A 19,447-nucleotide genomic window follows, 5' to 3' on the forward strand; every position below is an offset into this window, starting at 1 on the left:
CACTCCCACGGCTTCAATTACCACCTCTATGCTGATGATACTCAAATCTACCTATCCACCCCTCACCTCACCCCCTCATTCTCCGCCCGCATCACTCACCTCCTAAACGACATCTCTGACTGGATGTCGCTCAATTTCCTCAAACTCAACCTCTCCAAAACCGAGCTTCTCATCTTCCCCCCAGCCCGCGCCCCCCCCCCCATCCTTTCCATCACTACCAACAACACCACCATCAATCCCGCCCAGCAAGCCAAGGTCCTTGGCGTCACTCTGGACTCAAACCTTTCCTTTCAACCTCATATCAAATCCCTCACAAACACATGCAGGCTCCACCTCCGGAACATCGCCAGGATACGTTCCTTCCTTACCACAGACACCACTAAACTACTAGTACACTCCCTGATTATCTCACGCCTGGACTACTGCAACTCCCTCCTCACCGGCCTACCCCAGTGCAGGCTCTCCCCGCTTCAGACCATCCTGAACTCAGCGGCCAGACTCATCCACCTCACCAGCCGCTCCACCTCTGCCACCCCCCTCTGCCTCTCCCTCCACTGGCTCCCCATTGCCCAACGCATTAAATTCAAATTGCTCACCCTGACCTATAAGGCCATCCACAACACTGCCCCTAACTACCTCACCGATCTGATTCCCAAGTACCACCCTACCTGTACCCTTCGCTCTTCACAGGACCTTCTTCTATCTTGCTCCCTGGTCTCCTCCTCCCACGCACGACTGCAAGACTTCTCCAGGTCCTCCCCCATCCTCTGGAACTCACTACCCCAATCCATCAGACTGTCACCGTCCCTCCTCACCTTCAGGCGCTCCCTGAAAACCCACCTCTTCAGGGAAGCCTACCCCACCCTCACCTAACAGCCACTGCCCTTCCCTCCTCCTACCACTCCATCCCCCACAGCCGTTTCCTCCTGTGCCTCTACCCCCCCCCTCCTAGATTGTAAGCTCGAAAGAGTAGGGCCCTCTAACCCCTTGTGTACTGTTTGATGTTACTGTTCTGTTTCATGTATTGTCCCCCCTCTATTGTACAGCGCTGAGCAAACCCTTTGGCGCTATATAAACTCGATAAATAAATAAATAAATAAATAAATACCTGCCAACAGATAGTTTTGCTCTAGCTGTCTCAGGTTTTGAGGTTACCATCTCCAGACTGCATGTTTCAGCTCTTTCCACAGATGCTTGATATGATTAGATGTTCATAGAAGGCTATGTCAGAATAGTCCAACATTAAGTGCTTAGCCATTTAAGGTGCTTTTACCTGTGTGTTTTGGGTCATTATCCTGTTGAAGGACCTGCAACGGAGGTTTATATAGATTTCACTCCATAATTCCCAGGCTGTCTTGAGATTTCATTCTGTCTGCATGGATCCAGGGCACCCTCGTGCTAGACAGCAAAGCAGCCTCAAAACATGACCATGCCTTTTCCATATTTCGCAGTTGTATACTTTTCTTTGAAAGGTTGATTTTTTTTTATTAATGCACATAGGAGGTGATGTAACTTGCCAAACAACTGTAGTTTTGTATCTTCTGTCTAAAGGACATTCACCCAGAGGCATTGTGGTTTGTCAATATGCAATTTAGCAAATTCCAGTCTGGTTTAATTTATGCGTTTCTTTCAACAGTGAAGTCGTCCTGGGTCTTCTTCCTTTAAACCCACTGTCACTCAAAGTGACCAATAGTGCAAACAAATACAATTGCAAGTACATGATGTACCTTGACCTTTGCTTGTATCTTTTTGACTACCATTTGCACTATCGTGCTATTCGATCTGGGGTCATTTTCCTTTGTAGTCACACCCAGGGATGTTTGCTACACTCACATCAACCTTAAACTTTTCAATACTTGCCACTGTAGTCACAGGAACATTAAGCTGCTTTGAGATAGTCTTTTACCCTTTACCTTTGGCATGCTGGTCTATACATTTCTTTCTGATCTCCTCAGACAGCTCTCTCTTTTGCTTTTTCTAGTCCATGTTTATTACAGTGAATGTGATTATGCCAAAGAGCAGAGTGAGCACTATTTAAATAGGCTGACTGATTTCTAGATTAAAGTCATGTGAATATGAATTACAGAAAACAGTTTGAAATATCACTATTATAATATTTTTCTATTAGGTACTGAAAAATGTGTTCAGGGTAATTTAGAATAGATTTGTAGAATGATCAAAATTTCTGTCTTAAATAAAGGAAAAATCCTCTTGCGCTGCCAAATCTAATATGATAAACTAAGAGTTGCTGCAAACAGCAAATTGCGCTCCCAGAACACTAAAAAATAAATGAATAAATAGTGTTGCGCTACTCACTAAACCTAACCATAAAACAAAAAGTAAACACCTGACAGAGCCCCTAAGGTAATATAGGTGCATATCTTGAAAATAACCAAAAAGGATGGGTACCCTGCTAGGCAATACCAAATATGAACAAATCAATATGTGCAACTTCAAAAATGTGCAAATAGATAATCTGAGTAATATATATCAAGGCATAAATGATAATAAAAAAATTATATATAACAAAGCACAAAAAATCTAAAGAGATCAAATAAACATCCGGTTGAGCCATCAACCAGTGACACCCTTAAAAATCCTCCACCAGCTAACATGAATGCTCACCTCCCATTTTTACCTAAAGGGAATATAGGTCAACTGCACTTTAATATCAACCTGAAATCCAACTAGCTCTGCTCTGTAAGCGTACTTTAATGGCTCCTTCTCCAGTTCCTCATCAGAAATCCATGTTCAAAGAAAACATCAAAGGGCATTTCATAGTGTATTACGTGCATGTTTAATGTAAAAAAACAGGTATAGAATACTCAACTTTTAAAAATCGGGCCAGTGAACCCATACAAACATTGGTAATAAAATACACAGGAACAGGTGTACCAAGATGGCGGCCGCCGACCGACCAGAAATGATGTCACCACACTTCCTTCCTACGTGTTACATCACAAATCACGTGACTTCCTCAAGGATAGGCGTATACCTGAGGAAGTCACGTGATTTGTGATGTAACACGTAGAAAGGAAGTGTGGTGACATCACACAGGCAGATATAGTGCTTTGAGTAAGCCAGCCAGTCAAAGTACAACCTTTAACAAAAAAGAACAAGAAGTCCTGGAAAACATGGCATTGCAAACTCAACATCATTAATCTGTGAGATTGCATGAAGGGACAGAAGCAACTGAGTCAGTCTAAACCCAAAGAAAAATTGTGGTTAGTTCTCATACCTATGTTCATGTTGGGAATAAACTACCTGATGAGTTTCTTAAATAACTGTGAGCAAGTATTTCCAGGATAATTACAGCAGATTTACAGGAAAAAGTTGGACACACCAAAAATTGATAAATAAAAGCAAGTCTTATTTTTTAAACCATCACTTTACAGCATTTTGTTTTTTACACAGCTGGCTCTCACAGTAGGGAGAGAATGAAAGCTGATCATCAGTCAGCTTAAATTAAAAATCAAAGGAAAAAAAGAAAAAAAAGCGCTACGCATCAGTAAGCACACATATAAAAATGACTGTACAACACAGGTAGGATAAGGGCCTAGCAAGAAAGGTTTTATCCCACCTAAAGTTCTACAAAGTCTCAATACTCCAAGACCCAGGTCAGAATTTAAGACCTGAGAAAACAAAAAGTTTAACAATCCTTGGAGCCCCTCACCACCATGTGTAGGTGAGAAAAGTGACACATACGTCATCCATAATCCTGCCAGCCAGTACCTCATATCTCTCCTCTGTTTGGGTTTGGTGCATCAAAGGGTTGATGAACCCACAGGAGGGGTTTAAAATACTACACAGAGCAAATGAGGGAGTAGTAGGAAATTGGAGAGCGGGACTAAAAAGCTGGTTTAAGCTGATGAATTGCTAACAGTGCTACGGTTTGTGTCTCTGTTGAAGAACACCTCAAACGTTCTAAGACTTTAACACCCCTGCTTGGGGTAAAGCTTTGACTTAGTGAGACATTGTTTGCATTGTTATGCTGAACATGTGCAGATTTTCTGTTATGTTGGAGAGACCACCTTCCAATGGAAGCATTGCTTGTTTTCATTTTGGGAAGAATGAAGATGGTTTATATAATTATACAACTGTGCTGGTGTCCCTGACACCCCAAAACATTACACAATATATAATACATGCATTCACATATCTTGAACACCTTGCCGATTGCAAAGGTGATGGAAAAGCATTATGTTTGTATAACAAGTACAATCAGAGAGCACAGGTATTAAGGTTTATAGAAAAAATTTTTAGAAACCACTGCTTCATTACCGTACAATAATATAAGAAAACAATGGCAGCTGTTATTACAAAATATAGCCTGCACAAAACACGTCGGAGAAATTCTACTTACCTCTATTTTGTCTGTTTTGGCATCTCCCCAGTACAGTTTTCCTTCTTGAAGATCTAGTGCTAATCCGTTAGGCCACCCTAATGACGTGTTAACAAGTACTGTCCTTTCCGAACCATCCAAATAAGCAGACTCAATCTTTGGCTTTTCACCCCAATCTGTCCAGTACATATAACTAAGTACAAAAAAAAAAAAAAATCTTTACAAACCTTTATAAATATTTATTTTTCAAAGTATCATTTATGCAATGCCATGGAGAACATTCAAATAATAATAAATTGCAATAAACAAGTTTATTTCTATTTATGTATTCTTTGCAAAAAGCATAAACCTACATAAGCAGTCAAAAATCATTATTTCTTTGGTGTTTGTACAATGTGGACACAAGATGCAAGAGGAGCGCACACAAGGAACCACACCTGTAATTAATAAATAGCATCCAAACCCAGGTGCTAAGGCTCTATGGCGCCCTCCAACCACTATGTTCAATGCAAACTAAGAACAAGGCTGGATGCCAAAATGCATCAGCTCCAACCAACGCGTTTCATCAAAGATGTTATCAGGGGTTCATGCCCCTGACGACATTTCTGATGGAAAGCGTTTGGGTGGAGCCTTGGCGTGTGATGTCACCGCGCTCTGGAAGGATGGTGGCCATCTTGTTGGCTTGAAACTTTGTTTTTCAATGCTGGTTATATAACACTTTGATGTACGTGGAATGTAAATTTGCCAAAGTATAATTTAACTACTACACTATGAGTTGCCTTTTCTTTTTACTCATTTCCTGACCGTCAGATAGCAGTTTCTTCTATGTGGAGATCTTTAAAGGTGGAGAAGTTATCTTTTATCCTGGAAAGAATTTCTACTGAGGATTGTTTGCTGTATTGAGGTTATATCACATTGCGCTTGCTGACTGGTTTTGTACAGACAAATTGTCTGGTAAGAGGCCAATCTGTTTCGGGTGTATGGTGATGGTTTTTGGATCGAAATCTTTTTAATGTACCTGCTTCTATTCATTTGGGGACTTATATGGACTTTATTTTGACTTTTATATTATTTTATAATTAGCACTGCATTTTTACATTTTATATTATAACACTGCCTATATATGTGCAAGCTGCTTTTATTTTGTTTTATCATATTTCTTTGTGGTTTAATATCTGAGCACAAGTGCTGTTATAAATATCTCCTAAATTCTGCACATTTAGCAGATATTCCTTGTACCTACAGGTAAGCCTTATTATGAGCTTACCTATTGGTAAAAGTGAGCTAGCGGTGTTTACTATCGCTTCAATCAATCCTTTTTTACAAAAAAAGTTTGTCTGGAGTTCAGATTTAAAGCCAAACTAACGTCCGCAATACTCATCTCTTCTCCAACTGTCCAGCATCCACGAGGTCTTTCTTTGGAGTCTTCACCTAAGCAGTTCGCCTTTGGCTGTCTTGATTGGACATCAAGAGATACTTCTGTGCATGCTCAGGGGTTCATTCATCCTGGTACACAGGCAGTGTGCCCAGAACTGCACGTATGTAGCTCAGTGTACATTTTAATAAAAACTATGAACAGGCAGGTAAGTTTATTTTATTCCAGAAGTGACATAGTACCACTCTTTTGCAATAAATAGTCTTTGTGTTTGAAAGGTATTATTTTGGCTTTATTTTCGTTTTAAAACTGAGCTAAACCCACCAATTTAATGGTTTCTGAACATTGTTACCTTCAAAACATGCCTTTGGTGATACTGGTCACCTTTGCCAGTGTGCTTATGTCAACTCTCAACTGAACATTCAAGCCCTCAAATGACAGGTGTCACAGCTGACCTCATGTACAGCACTATAGAGATCTACATAGAGATGAAAGCAGAACTAAACCCTCCTATCCTTTTCAGCCAAGGAAGCTGGTATCTTAGTTTCTGTTTCATCTGCAACTGTCATGGTGCTGCTGCACATGTAAACAGTTATGACACCAGCCATTTGATGGCTTTACAGTTTGGTTGACAGCACAATCAATTGTGACAATCAGTATTCCCAGCATGCCAGAAATGTAACTTTTTCTCTTAAACCATTAAATCGATGGGTTTAGTTCCGCTGTATGATGATGCAGTTGTGGACTGTAAAGGATAAAAGGGCTTAGCACCACTTTAAATAATGTCATATAATTATAAAATTTACACACAGACAGCATAATCCTCTGGTAAAAAAAGCCTACAATGCTGGTTCATTCTACACCTCCTCCGAGGTAAAAACACAATGGGGTATCATTGTGATCATTCAAGTACATGCACCATACCAATTTACATTTTTTTTAAAGCTGAAGTATATATTTGTAATTTCCATTTAAATGCATAGGTAGTACTATTTGGGAAAAAATTAAATCCTCATAAGGAAGAGTAAATTCAGTTATTAGTTTGTAAATACGTTGATTGAGAACTTCTCACTTACCCTGTTAGTGGATTTAATACGATGGCCCTCGGTTCATCTAGGTTTTCAGATATCAGTATTTTCCTAGATGTCCCATTAAGTCGTGTGACTTCTATACGGTCAGTCCCCGTATCCGTCCAATACAGATTCCGAGCCACCCAGTCAACTGCTATGCCATCTGGATGTAGCACTTCCGTAGTCACTAAGGTCTGAGCACCTGACCCATCCAAATAAGCTCGACGAATAGCTCTAACTTCATCATCAGTCCAGTAAATATATCCTTCCACTGGATCATAGTCAATAGCAATGGCATGCTTAATGTCATCAATTCGCAGAACAATATCAGTAAAGTCAGGCATGTCTAATGAAATTCTTCGTAAATCTGTTCTTCTGGCCAGCAGCAAGACATCATCTGCTCCTGAAATTAAAAAATAAATAAATAAATAGGAAAGTTCAGCTCTGAGATACTACAAAAACTGACTGGAAAAAAAATCCAGGAAGATCTTTTCAGACGGACAGTGGGGACTGAAGTCCATGTGAAGAGACTGTACCAACTAAAACAGCCTTTCCGAACATCTCAAAACTGATTTAATTTTTAGATTTCTTAAAGCAAATAGGTATTTGCTCCATATTTACTTAAAGAAAAGCTATATAGACAGGGTTTCAAATTATGTTAATCAAAAAGGAAACCTTTGAGAAAACTAGTCAATTGCAGAGGTGACTAGAGCGCTGCTAAAAGTGCAGGTCATGGTGATTTCAACCTATAAGTCACAAAAACAGCTCATAGCTGGGAGGAACAGGAACAAGGTGCTAATGTATAATCTGTAACTTGAAAAATTTCACCCAAGTGTGTACTTGCTGGAGGTGAAGTGGTAGTGGATCCCAGGGACTCCTTTATAATGGCACAAGACAAAAGGATAGCAACCTACCAACTGCTACTAGAACCCCAATGCCCGTACTCCTTCGTAAAAGCATAATCAATGGCATAATTCAGTGTTGTGCGGTGGACTGTTCGACGTCATCATGGCTGTAAACCAACTCTGGACATGAGGATGCCAGAAACAGTGGGGGAACACAGTTTTCCGGAGGAAAGAAAGATCAGGTGAGTATAGGCTCTGTGTTCACCCCTAGACAAAGAGCAGTTCACCCTTAAAGCAGTTAAACTCATGCAGTACGGGAACAGCCCCATTGCAAGGGAGAAAAAAAATTAGAAAAAAAATTGCCCAGACTTCTGCGTTAGGATATTTATATGTAGTCTCAGACATGACATACACCTCCCTATTTAAGCCTTAAGTGAGAAAAAAAAAAAAAAAAACACACCTCCCAAACCAGCCTTTATCTATATACATAATTTCATAATTGTATTCAACCAATGTGTTTCTATAAACCTAAGCAGAAACACATATCTACAAACATAACATACACATCAGCTTTTCAAAAATTAAAACATAAAATCTAATTACAATTGAAAATCTACTAATGAGAATTTATCTGAAACATACATTTCTCGGTGGACGAGAGTACATCTATTAAACATTTAATCATTTGTTGCAGTTTTGAAGCCAAACACCTTTTCATTTACGATCACGTATTCAGACAAAGGTAACAACTGAATGAAATGGTGTCATCTAAGGCTTTCAATTAAAGCTGATCCAAAATGTTGTTTTCACTGAATTAATGTCAGAATCAAAAAGAGGGGAAAAACATGAAAGGGACATTAGACACAATGACAAAGACGTCACTTTCCATGCCTCATTCCCTAAATACTGGATATAAAACCAGAACAAACAATATATAAGACAACATTGCTTGGACTGGCCAAGCATGCCTCCAGACCTAAACCCTATTGAGCATCTGTGGGGCATCATCAAGCAGAAGGTGGAGGAGCGCAAGGTCTCTAACATCCACCAGCTCCGTAATGTCGTCATGGAGGAGTGGAAGAGGACTCCAGTGGCAACCTGTGAAGCTCTGGTGAACTCCATGCCCAAGAGGGTTAAGGCAGTGCTGGAAAATAATGGTGGCCACACAAAATATTGACACTTTAGGCCCAATTTGGACATGTTCACTTAGGGGTGTACTCACTTTTGTTGCCAGCAGTTTAGACAGTTTAGGCTGTGTGTTAAGTTATTTTGAGGGGACAGCAAATTTACACTGTTATACAAGCTGTACACTCACTACTGTACATTGTAGCAAAGTGTCATTTCTTCAGTGTTGTCGCATGAAAAGATAGAATAAAATATTTACAAAAATGTGAGGGGTGTACTCACTTCTGTGAGATACTGAATGTATGTTGCCGTGTCTACACTTGCCGCCCGCTCACAGTACATGAACTGTGAGTAGGTCAGCAAGTGGTTAAAGATATATGAAGAAACAACTCCAGGCAGCCACATTCTCAGATAAAGCCAGCCCATCTTCAAGTCCGCCTTCGCTTGGAGGGCTGCAAAATCACCACTACTTTCATAAAAATGGAAGTGATACCAAGGGAGTCTACTGCTTGCTTGGCTGGCGTTATGGTGCCAAAACCCCTTCGGTCTACTGCAAGTAACATATCTCTAAAAGCATTGTGGGTTTGCCTTCCCTGAATTCCCATGTATGTATTTACTGGAGTACACAGAATACCAAGAACTGTAGCCAGGGTTGCTGTTAGAAACCACAGGGCCCCACACAGCCAACCTGGCAGCCGCCAGGGCCCCCCCCCCCCCCCCACCAAAAAAACAAAACAAAAGTTTACTATGCTTGAGTTATGAATGAACACAGTGAGTGATCGGTACTGATCACTAATTGCTTTCACTCAGGAAAGGGAGTGGTAAATGTAATGTGACATATTTGGAACCTTCCTCCACCCTCCATCCTGAAGGATCCTATAGTGTGCTTGCAGCTGCTGGTGGAAAGGAGAGGAAGGAAGCTGGCAGCACTGCAGGGGTGGGTGCACACAGCGGAGCCTGTGCAGCAGGGGGAAATGTATGATGCACAGGGAGGGTGATGGGCGCACCAGGGGGGTAAGTACTGGAACATATCCCCTGTATAGCTCTCTCTGCAGCAACTGAAAGCCAGCAGGAGGGAGAAAGAGGAGAAGACGACAGATTTTGGCTGCTGCAGAGACAGCTATATGGTTGATTTCCCCCCCCCACCCATGCATATCACCCTCCCTGCCCACATCTGATTCACCCAGGTGCCTCGGCCCCATACAGGAGGACTGGTGTTACCCCTTTATCCACGTTCCTGACTGTAGCAACAAAGCATCAGTTGCTAGAGCACCTAATATACTGTACATATGCCTGTTCCAGTTTTGCAATTTCTCTATATGAGTTGAACACAAATGAACACACCTGCAGGAAGAGCTTCTAATTATTTTTCCAAGTGCTGTAAATTAACACTGTAAATTAATTTACCAAAAAACAAAAACGGCACACCCGGTTTTCCTTATGAAGATGCAAACTAAACACTGGTGTCAGAACTATCTTACTAAGCAGTCTTCCTTTCATTAATCTAGAAAACATACACAAACTAATTCCAGATTATTTGAAACAGAGCTCACATGGAATGCTGTAATATTCACAAATCTAAGACTTCCGGAACTGTGGCAGACGCCAAGAAATGGGAAAACGTATGGAACAGAGGGGGACAGTTTGAGGACATCTGCCCACAGCAATTGATCAGCTCTTTATTCCGGTGCAGTTTAGGATAAATAGTCACTGTAAACCACAATGATGAATATGTTCACTTACCAGTAGAAGTATTGGGTGGCTACAGGGACAGATACAACCAGTTTACAACAGCTTTAAAAAGTCCGAAGTTTCAGATGTGACTACTGCTAGATGTTCTATTATAGCCTGTCTGTGATACAATGCCTTCAAAAAGTATTCATACCCCTTGACATTTTTTAACATTTTGTCATGTTACAATCAAAAACGTAAATGTCTTTCACTGGGATTTTATGTGACAGACCAACACAAAGGGCACAATTCACTAAGCAGTATCTTACCGCATCCGAGTATGCAGTAGGATACCGCAGAGCATTTAAAAAAAATACAGCATGAGTTATTATATCAGGTCATGTGGTATTTTAGTAGTGAAAACCATGCTTTATTGTTGCAGCCGTCAGTGGAGTTCCCCACTGACAGCTAACTGTAAAAGAGAGAATTGCCAGCAATTAAAAAAAATTAAAAATGGCATGGGGTCCCCCTCCATCCATACCAAGCCCTTCGGGTCTGGTATTGATTTTGAGGGGAACCCCCACGCCAAAATGTCTTTCAAAAATGGCGTAGGGGTCCCCCCAAAATCCATACTAGACTCTTATCCGAGCATGCAGCCACATGCTCTCAAAATGGGGGGGGGGTGTTTTTGGGGGGCTTCCCCCAAAGCACCTTGTCCCTATGTTGATGGGGACAAGTTCCTCTTCCCCACAACCCTGGCCTGTGGTTGTGAGGGTCTGCAGGCGGGAGGCTTATCGGAATCTGATCTATCATAAAATCATATAAATCCCAAAAAAATACATTTACGTTTTTGGTTGTAACATGACAAAATGTGGAAAATTTCAAGGGGTATGAATAATTTTTCAAGGCACTGTAATTGCCCCATATACAGCGGGTAAAATAAGTATTGAACATGTCACAATTTTTCTCAGTAAATAGATTTCTAAAGGTGCTATTGACATTCAGAAATTAAGTTATGTGTAATAAAATGGAATGACACAGGGAAAAAGTATTTAACACATTATCTAAAATGTAATACTTTGTACAAAATCCTTTGTTGGTCAAGACACCGCCTGTATGGAGAAACCAGTCGCATGCATTGCTCAGGTGTGATTGTGGCCCATTCTTACACACAAAGTTTGTTCAAATCTTGAGTAATGGTTCATATTTATGCGGATTGGATGTGGTTTTAACCATATCCAGTCTGCATGACATGTGAAATAACAATGCTTCCTATGCTGCATGTGAATATGTGTCTGATGCACTGGTGGTGCAGATTCACTGTGGTTTGAAAAAGAGTCATGTCCAATTTCTGAGCAGTGCGGTCTGGTTCAGGTACAGATTACAGGCTATTGACTTCTATGTGAACTGTTTCTAAACTGCATATGTGTGGACAAGATAATCCTGAGAGCTAATCCTGTCCTGAAACTGATGTAAACCTGACATGAACTGGTGAACTACTGTATCAATTAGCTATGAAACCTGAGCTTCAATCTGCACCACACATGTGTAAATCAGCTCTCAAGGTTCCATGGGCCACTTCTATGAACTCTGATCTTTAGTCCTTTCCATAGTTTTTCTATTGGACTCAAGTCAGCGGACTGACTAGGCAATTCTAACAACTTTATTTTCTCTCTCTTACATGACTGAGTAATTGTCATTCGAAGTGCGACAGCGCTGAAATCTGAAAAGTAGCCTGGGCAGAAAGGGGGTGAAAGTGTCCGGTACTGAAGTGGTTGAATGAGGAACTACAGATATAGACATGCAATATAGTTTTTATATCTACATTTGCTTTGTGCATGAACAGACTAAGAATTTGAAAAGATTTGTTTTTCAGTGCCAGAAGGCCATTTGTATTTTTTACAAAAAGTAAAAAAAAAAAAAAAAAAAAAAAAGGAGGAAATTGTTAAACTGCTTAACAATGGTAACCTTGAAGGTGTGCTAAGAAAAGAAAGTGTAAGATAAAACAAGAGCTACAGTATATGAGAAGCACTCCTTGGTGAATGCACACAAGAGGTGATTGGTAGATTGAACCATAACTGTAAACTGCCAGCCTACATTAGTCAACATACAATTATGGGGTATAACAAGCAAAAACACACACAGCTGCATTCTTGGCTGTTTGGGGAATATAAGCAGACAACAATCCAGGGAGCCTCTACTGAGCATAGTAAGCCTCTAAAAAAAAAAAAAAAATGATATTAATTTAAAGTTATATGCAGGTGTTGAAGCTGCTTGTAATTGGCAAATGTCCACTAGTAATGTGCATTACATTTAAACAAAGCTTCTCTGTATGATAGCTGTTGTGTAACAGGCAGTTTTTCCAGCCGAAAAATGCACTGTAACTATACTGCCTATGTACCCAGAGCAATCTAAAATGAAGTGGGGCACATTCCCAGACACTGCACAATTGCCTGGGGCCCATTAAACTGTTCTCCAAGTGTTTGAAACATGATCTCAATAAAACAATGATTTGATATGTGTAAACAATGCAAAAAACCATCTGTTAAAATGAAGGATTTTTAGGGCATCTGTAAAGAAAAGATTTTAGAACTACCTTTACACAGTTGAGAGAAAAAGTCATAAAAGATATCCACAGTACACGGTTTCAGAGCTTGGCCAGTAATATATTAACTCCTAACTTCACATATTTGTGGCCGTGCAGGCCACGTTTTGCGTAGGCACGATAGCCCATTCATTTGAATGGACTCCCGTGCCTCGTGACACACAGGGAAGAAGTCCCTGCACTTCTGAAAACGCAGCCCGCACGGGAACCTCGGTTCCCAGTACGGTTGTGTTTTCCAGTGCGGACGGCGTGCCATTAGAAATAATGGCACCCACCAGCGGGTCCGCATTCCGCTGTGCGGGTGGTGCAGCTGCACGGATTTTCGTGCGGATCCGCAGCCGCACCACCCGCACAGATGTGAACCTAGCCTAAGAGCCCATCAGACAGTTTGCACAAGGCTAGCTTTTGTTTGTTTTGTTTGGGTTCAAGTCCGGATTGAGGGAGATGGAAGCAGATTGCTGTGCTGCTGCTGTAAGTTTAATTGAATTGTACAGGGCAGTGTACCAGCCAGGTACATTAGCACTTGAAAACGAAGATTCAGCTGTAAGGAAGCAATCACCGTCTACTGTAGGTGGAGGATGCACCTGCTTTTGATAACTCAACATATAAATGCCTGAAAGCTCTGTTCTCATTGTTAGGCCCTGCCCTTCATCCATTCTTGGCTGTGACTTTACTTTGCCAATCCTTGGCTGACTGCTTAAAGGATAAGTTCACCTTTGGAATATGTTACATGTTCCACCCATTTTTAGGGTGGAACATGTAACATGTTCCCACAGCCGCAACAGCCCCCCCGAACAGCACGGGGAGAAGTTTCCCCGCCAACATGGTCTCATCACTCATTCACAGAGTTCTGTGAATGAGTGCCTAGTTTTCAAAAAACTACCACGCCACTATGGAGCGCCTTGGTAGTTCATTCAAGATTCCTGTCAGAATATCTGCTTGACTATACATCCTGTATGGTGAGTAAATATTCTGACAAGTCTGCAGGAGACCTGCATGGCATCAGCGATCTACTGATCGCTGGTGCAATGCTTTACAGGCTCCTTTGTACAAAAATAATAAATGCACATTTTTTTACCTGCAAAAAAATGTGCATTTATTATTTTTGTCCAAAAGGTGAGCTTTTTCTTTAGGTCCCTTAAAAGATCTTACCACTGATGTCGATGAGCTCTTGGTTATAAAATGTTCAGAGCAAATGGTTGTAAGCTTTAAGCTGCAGTTGTAACAGGCTGCTAGAGGCAAACCATCTCATGTAAAGGACACTGGTTAAAGTGCTGGACTGTGAAACCTGCTAGAGTCTGATCAGCATAGCCTCTGAGGGATACTACTCATAACAAGAGCACCAATCTTCCTCAGCACAGTAAGCCTAAGTAACAAACTGCAAGTCTTCTCAATCAGTTAAAAAAAGTATACCTTTTATTCTCCACTCCAATATCATGCACATCCAAACCCCTGAGCTTGGCATCCAGCCTACCCACAAGGATGGGGTTCTCCAAATTCGCAGAAAAACATTCCTTGGCTTGAAGGTGTGTCTCCACTTTCCAAAGTGAGGGGAGGTTTATTAATCTTGAATTTCAGATGTCTGGGTGCATGAAACAGTATTCCAGCGCAAGCGGAAGTCTCACTCCCTGCCCTCTCTCAGTTTCTCACCTTCCTGTGTCACTGCATAGGCTAGCAGATCTCCACTGACCACTCTAGGGTCTTCTAGATCAAGATGTCATTACCCCAGTTCTTATGGCAGAACAATTTCATGGCTAAAATTCCAACCTGTTCATCATTCTCAAATCCAAAGGAAGCATCAACCCCACTTTGGAACGAAAAGCAGTGAATTTCATAATTTGAGCTCTGAAGTTTCATATTAAATCCACAAAGTACGTCATTTGCCTCTCTTCACAAGGTAGGCATTCTAGCTTTGGAGGACATCGAGGACACATACGTACATGCAGGGGCGGACTGACCATTCAAGCACTCGGGCACTGCCCGAGGGCCCAGGGTCAGTAGGGGGCCCCATGAAATGCCCCTGGTACCTTTTTATAGGCTTTTTTGTGTGTGCTTTGAGTGTGGACAAGGACACAGGGGCCCCATGATTCCCTATTGCCCGGGGGACCCATGAGTTGTCAGTCCACCCCTGCGTATATGTCCCCATCTTTCTAGTGCATCAGCGTTTGCAACACTATGCTGTGGGGCTCTTACACCACCAGTTCATAGCCCTGCCCTCCAGCTTTTCATCTGGATGTGCTGACAATATTAGCCCTCTCGCGCTAAGCAAAGAATGGATCCCATGAAGCCGCACATCCATGTAGACTCGCTGGTATTGTAATGAATGGCAGTCTCAGCCTGGGCTCCCACCAGACCATGCCCCAATTTCGCACTAAGTTATGAATATTGTGGGATACTTGGACAACCTCACATTGAGGGAACAGTCGGCACAGGCTCTGTTATATAACAAGGCTTTGGCTATCCAGCAGACATACAATGGTTCGGATGGATATAAGCCTTCAGAAATTGGCGCTGGAGCCATTTGAAGTATTCGAGTCCTGAACACCAAAGGCCAGAGTGTTTGTCGAAGCCAAGGTCTTGAGAGGAAGATGCATTTCTAAATCTGTGATTCCTACAATGCTAGACATTAGGAAGGCTACTTCACTGTAAAACCCTTTTTGTATATAGAGTATATTGAGGGACACGTGTCCAACCCTCTGAGTTCATGATCATGCTCTCAGTACTGCTTCTACTAAACTGAGGCTAGCCCTTAGTTTATTTTCCAGTGTCCAATCTGTCCATCAATGGATTTCCAAGAAAATAATTTTACAGTAAAAGCAAAAATCCTATTGTACCCACTGAACCAATGCTAAAGTAATATAGAAAATAACTGGACTACAATGAAGGTGTATCTATGGTCAAAATGTACAATCATATAATTTCCACACTGTACTTTAATTATTTCTAGCCTACTCCTATTAATCTGAATGATCTTGAAGTTTATAACCTTGCTTTGTGAAGAATCTCAAAAATTTACGAATTCTATGACGTATTCAACTATGCCATGTGAGCTGGCACTGCTGTGTCACAAAACTCATAGAGCCTGCCTTCTGAACTACAGAGGGGTTGAGAGGAGATGTTTTAAGAGACGGAGTTAGAACAGGAACAACAGATTGCAGGTAACTAGGTGTCATAGAATATCATCCTTAGAAGTGGAAAGAAAGGAGCAGAAGAGCAGCTGCAATCCATGCAGGGGATCAAGAAAATAGTGGCAAGAGACAGTCAGCAGAGAGGCAGAACTCACAACATGAAAGGAGATTTTTCAAGTAAATTTCTGTTGGATTGTCAAAAATAACTGTTTGTATTGCTAATACAATGCTGATGTTTTAAAATGAAAGTATATGCTGTGACCAAAGTTCCCCTTTAAGGCAGACTGTGAGAAAAGTACAGCCTGCAAGCTAACGTACGTTAAGCTTTCTTTTAAAATGTCACTTCAGTGCTCAATTTAAGATGTAAAAACAAAGAGCAAAAAAAATACTTTTACAGAAGGTATGCATAAATTGTGCTAAACAAAAAACTCTCATTCTTGACATGTTCCCCTGGGCCCAAAAATTCTAAGAAGGCCGCTAGAGACAACTGTGCAACTAAAAAGCTCTGCTTTGGAGTAATTATACAGGCTGACAAATGGCTGCAAACCTTTCCCATATCACAAAAGAGTTGTTCATTTGTAAATGAGCTGCCACGTCCTTGATCAAGAAGTCTCCATGGGCTTGGCATAGAATTAGCGGTTTGATTTCTAAAGCAAATGTTTACTGCTCATAGACATGTGCATTAATTGGTTCAAGTCTTTCTCTAGCCTTAGCTTGCTCATAAAAAAGGAGTTCAACAGCAAAAACTCTTGCTTATTTTGTGACCAGCTCTGTGGATACCCATAAAATATGGCAATCTGTGAACTCTGCACTGAGCCATGGCTATGAGTTGCAAGGCAAGAGCAAGATCATAAGAACAAGTTCTCTCACCCAGTGAATGTGAACTCTTTATAGTAACTATGGCAAATTCAATGGGTCTCTTTGCCTTACAAATAAAAACCAGATATACGGGGCATGACCTGACTCAAAAACAAGATGGAGGGTGAATGTGGAATTCTAATACACAAAAAAGATCTTATTAGCCCTGAGCTTAACAAAATGGAGAAAATTTGGCAAAGCACACCTGCAACTATACCCCTACGGGAATCCAGGACAAAATTGAACTTCTATATCACCACTCTTCACATCCCAGCCAGTGGATTGTCCGAGTGTATTCCCAGCCTCACAGTTCTCAGCTTCCTACTCACCAGGGAGCTCTTCTACCCATGAAGAGCATAACCACACCACGTCTCTGCTAGGGGGATCAACCTCTTACATTAGTCAATGTCCGCATATGTCCTTTCTGCCACGATTTCCAATTTGGCTGGCACACATGTGATCACTATGAGACTAGGTCAGATGAAAGCAAGAAGGTGCACACAAAGATTCAACCCTACAGAAAATGTCAATCTCAAACCCATAATCTCAGACTACCCGAAATGCATATGCATTTAGAGGACCTGGAAAACGGGATGGACGTATTACCTCTTAGCCTGGGAAATCCCTAGAACAACTGTACCTCCAAGCAATTTTCAATGACCTACTCAAGAGACTACCCAAATATATGATTTTTAGAGAGTGCACCAGGCCCTCTGCCCTAGAAAGCAAGAGACAGAGCCCTCCTAAGGAACACCGTTTGCCGCTTGGAGAGCTTTCAGCTAAAGGAAGGTATTACAGAGAAGCTATCATATTTAATGGTATATCAGTGAAAATCTACCAAGATTTCTCCCACATCATCCAACATAAGAGAGCCCTCCCACTCGCTACTGAACCTAACCTGGGCACAAAATATCCCCCAAAGCTGGAAATTTCCCTACTGGATTTCAGCAACAGTATTGAGTTGGTCAGCAAACCTGTGGATACCGATCTAACTCCAGCAGTTTTGAACCCTTCTTCAAATTCCCCCGCAAGAGCTTCCAGAATGGTACACGTTCTGCTGCCACCAGACTGGATTGACCCTCTTCTATTACCTCCTCTGTCTCTTCCCACCTACAAAGCAACCTCACCTAATGAGGATGACCACTTCAATATTAGGAAATCTGCATCTCCTTGTCTGCCTCTCCCTCAGGAAGAGAAGGCCGGAGCTGAGTAAAGATGCTTCATCTCAGTGTCCCAATAAGTAATTCAGTTTACATCTGTCTACATTATATTCACCACTCCACTGCTTTAAAATTGCACAAAAGCTTATATATCAATTGCATGAACTATATCCCAAACACTGGACAGCAGAGACTTAAAGCCACATTCATTATGATAAAAGGTATCCCCCAGGTACCTTGGACACTTTAAGTTGCCCCTAACTGTTAAGCCTACCTTCACTCTTTAGCCAACCACTTACCACACTCATGGCTGATCCTCAGATATATAATGTGCTACTCTACTTTGGTGGTGCAACATACCAGGCTGTTCAGAACTCAGACATCTCCATTTCTCAGGAACAGGCCAGAGGAAGCTGGTACATATTGAAGGAGACTTAAAACCCCTGACATATGAGAGCTTTGTCCCCCTACCCTCTCTGGGAGCTCCAAGGCAAACTATAGAAGGGGGACAAATAGAAAAACCTATAGGGTCATAAACCTCACTGTTAATTCTAATTGGCACTCCTAGGGATTGCAATTCCCCGTGTTCCTTTAACTTTATACCTTTCACGTGAAACATCCACCAGCAGAAGGAGGATCAGCTGCAGCTTTAGTTAACCCCATCAGTCTCTCCCTCCTAGTAATTGCTGGCCCTTCCTATACAGTGTGAGGCTGATTCTATCCTGCTGCACCTTTGATCTTAGTCAGAGTCAGTATTATTTATGGACACTAACTTAGTGGATGTTTCACAGACAGCTGTTTTTTTGTGTGATTTTTTTTACAAACTGTCCGTGAATTGATGATTGGCATCCCTGGATGTAAGTTTCTTTAATTTTTTCAATAAATTAAACGCTTTCTCTGATTGAACCTGACTGATTGATTCTGACCTACACCTCTTTGAAAGAACACCCACAAGATTGCAACCATCACTGAAGTAGTGCTGACTGCTACAGCAATTGTCAGCTTCCCAAGCGGAACATTAGATACGAGATTAGCACACTTACATTGTGCCAAGCTGGACCAACGTAAGTACGCAATTAAGATCATATCTATAGCCCGGCTATATTTTTCAAAATGCAGCATACAGAAACACACAGAATTAGCACCTAGGCATTGTAGTGTACTATAGATGCACACACACTAAGTTTGGTAGCACAATTATTCATGTGGAATGCATTTTCCTTCCAAAAGAACATTGTTATTTATAAAGTTCCACTTTAAATCGTCTG

General features: G+C 41.4%; 1 protein-coding gene across 1 annotated transcript in view; it reads right to left on the reverse strand.

Moving 5' to 3' along the window:
* LOC149441589 (low-density lipoprotein receptor-related protein 5-like) overlaps window positions 1–19,447 on the reverse strand; it is a 202,042-nt gene that overhangs the window by 148,089 nt on the left and 34,506 nt on the right. The window contains exons 5-6 of the mRNA XM_089657151.1: window positions 6,794–7,190; window positions 4,364–4,535 (exon numbers count right to left, since the gene is read on the reverse strand). Of these exons, the coding sequence (XP_089513277.1) occupies window positions 4,364–4,535; window positions 6,794–7,190 (569 nt within the window). The remainder of the gene's footprint in view (window positions 1–4,363; window positions 4,536–6,793; window positions 7,191–19,447) is intronic.

The sequence above is a fragment of the Staurois parvus genome, unplaced genomic scaffold (genome assembly GCF_062004578.1).
Source record: "Staurois parvus isolate SC_StPar_1 unplaced genomic scaffold, SC_StPar_1.0 ptg000970l, whole genome shotgun sequence".
NCBI classification, from domain to species: domain Eukaryota; kingdom Metazoa; phylum Chordata; class Amphibia; order Anura; family Ranidae; genus Staurois; species Staurois parvus.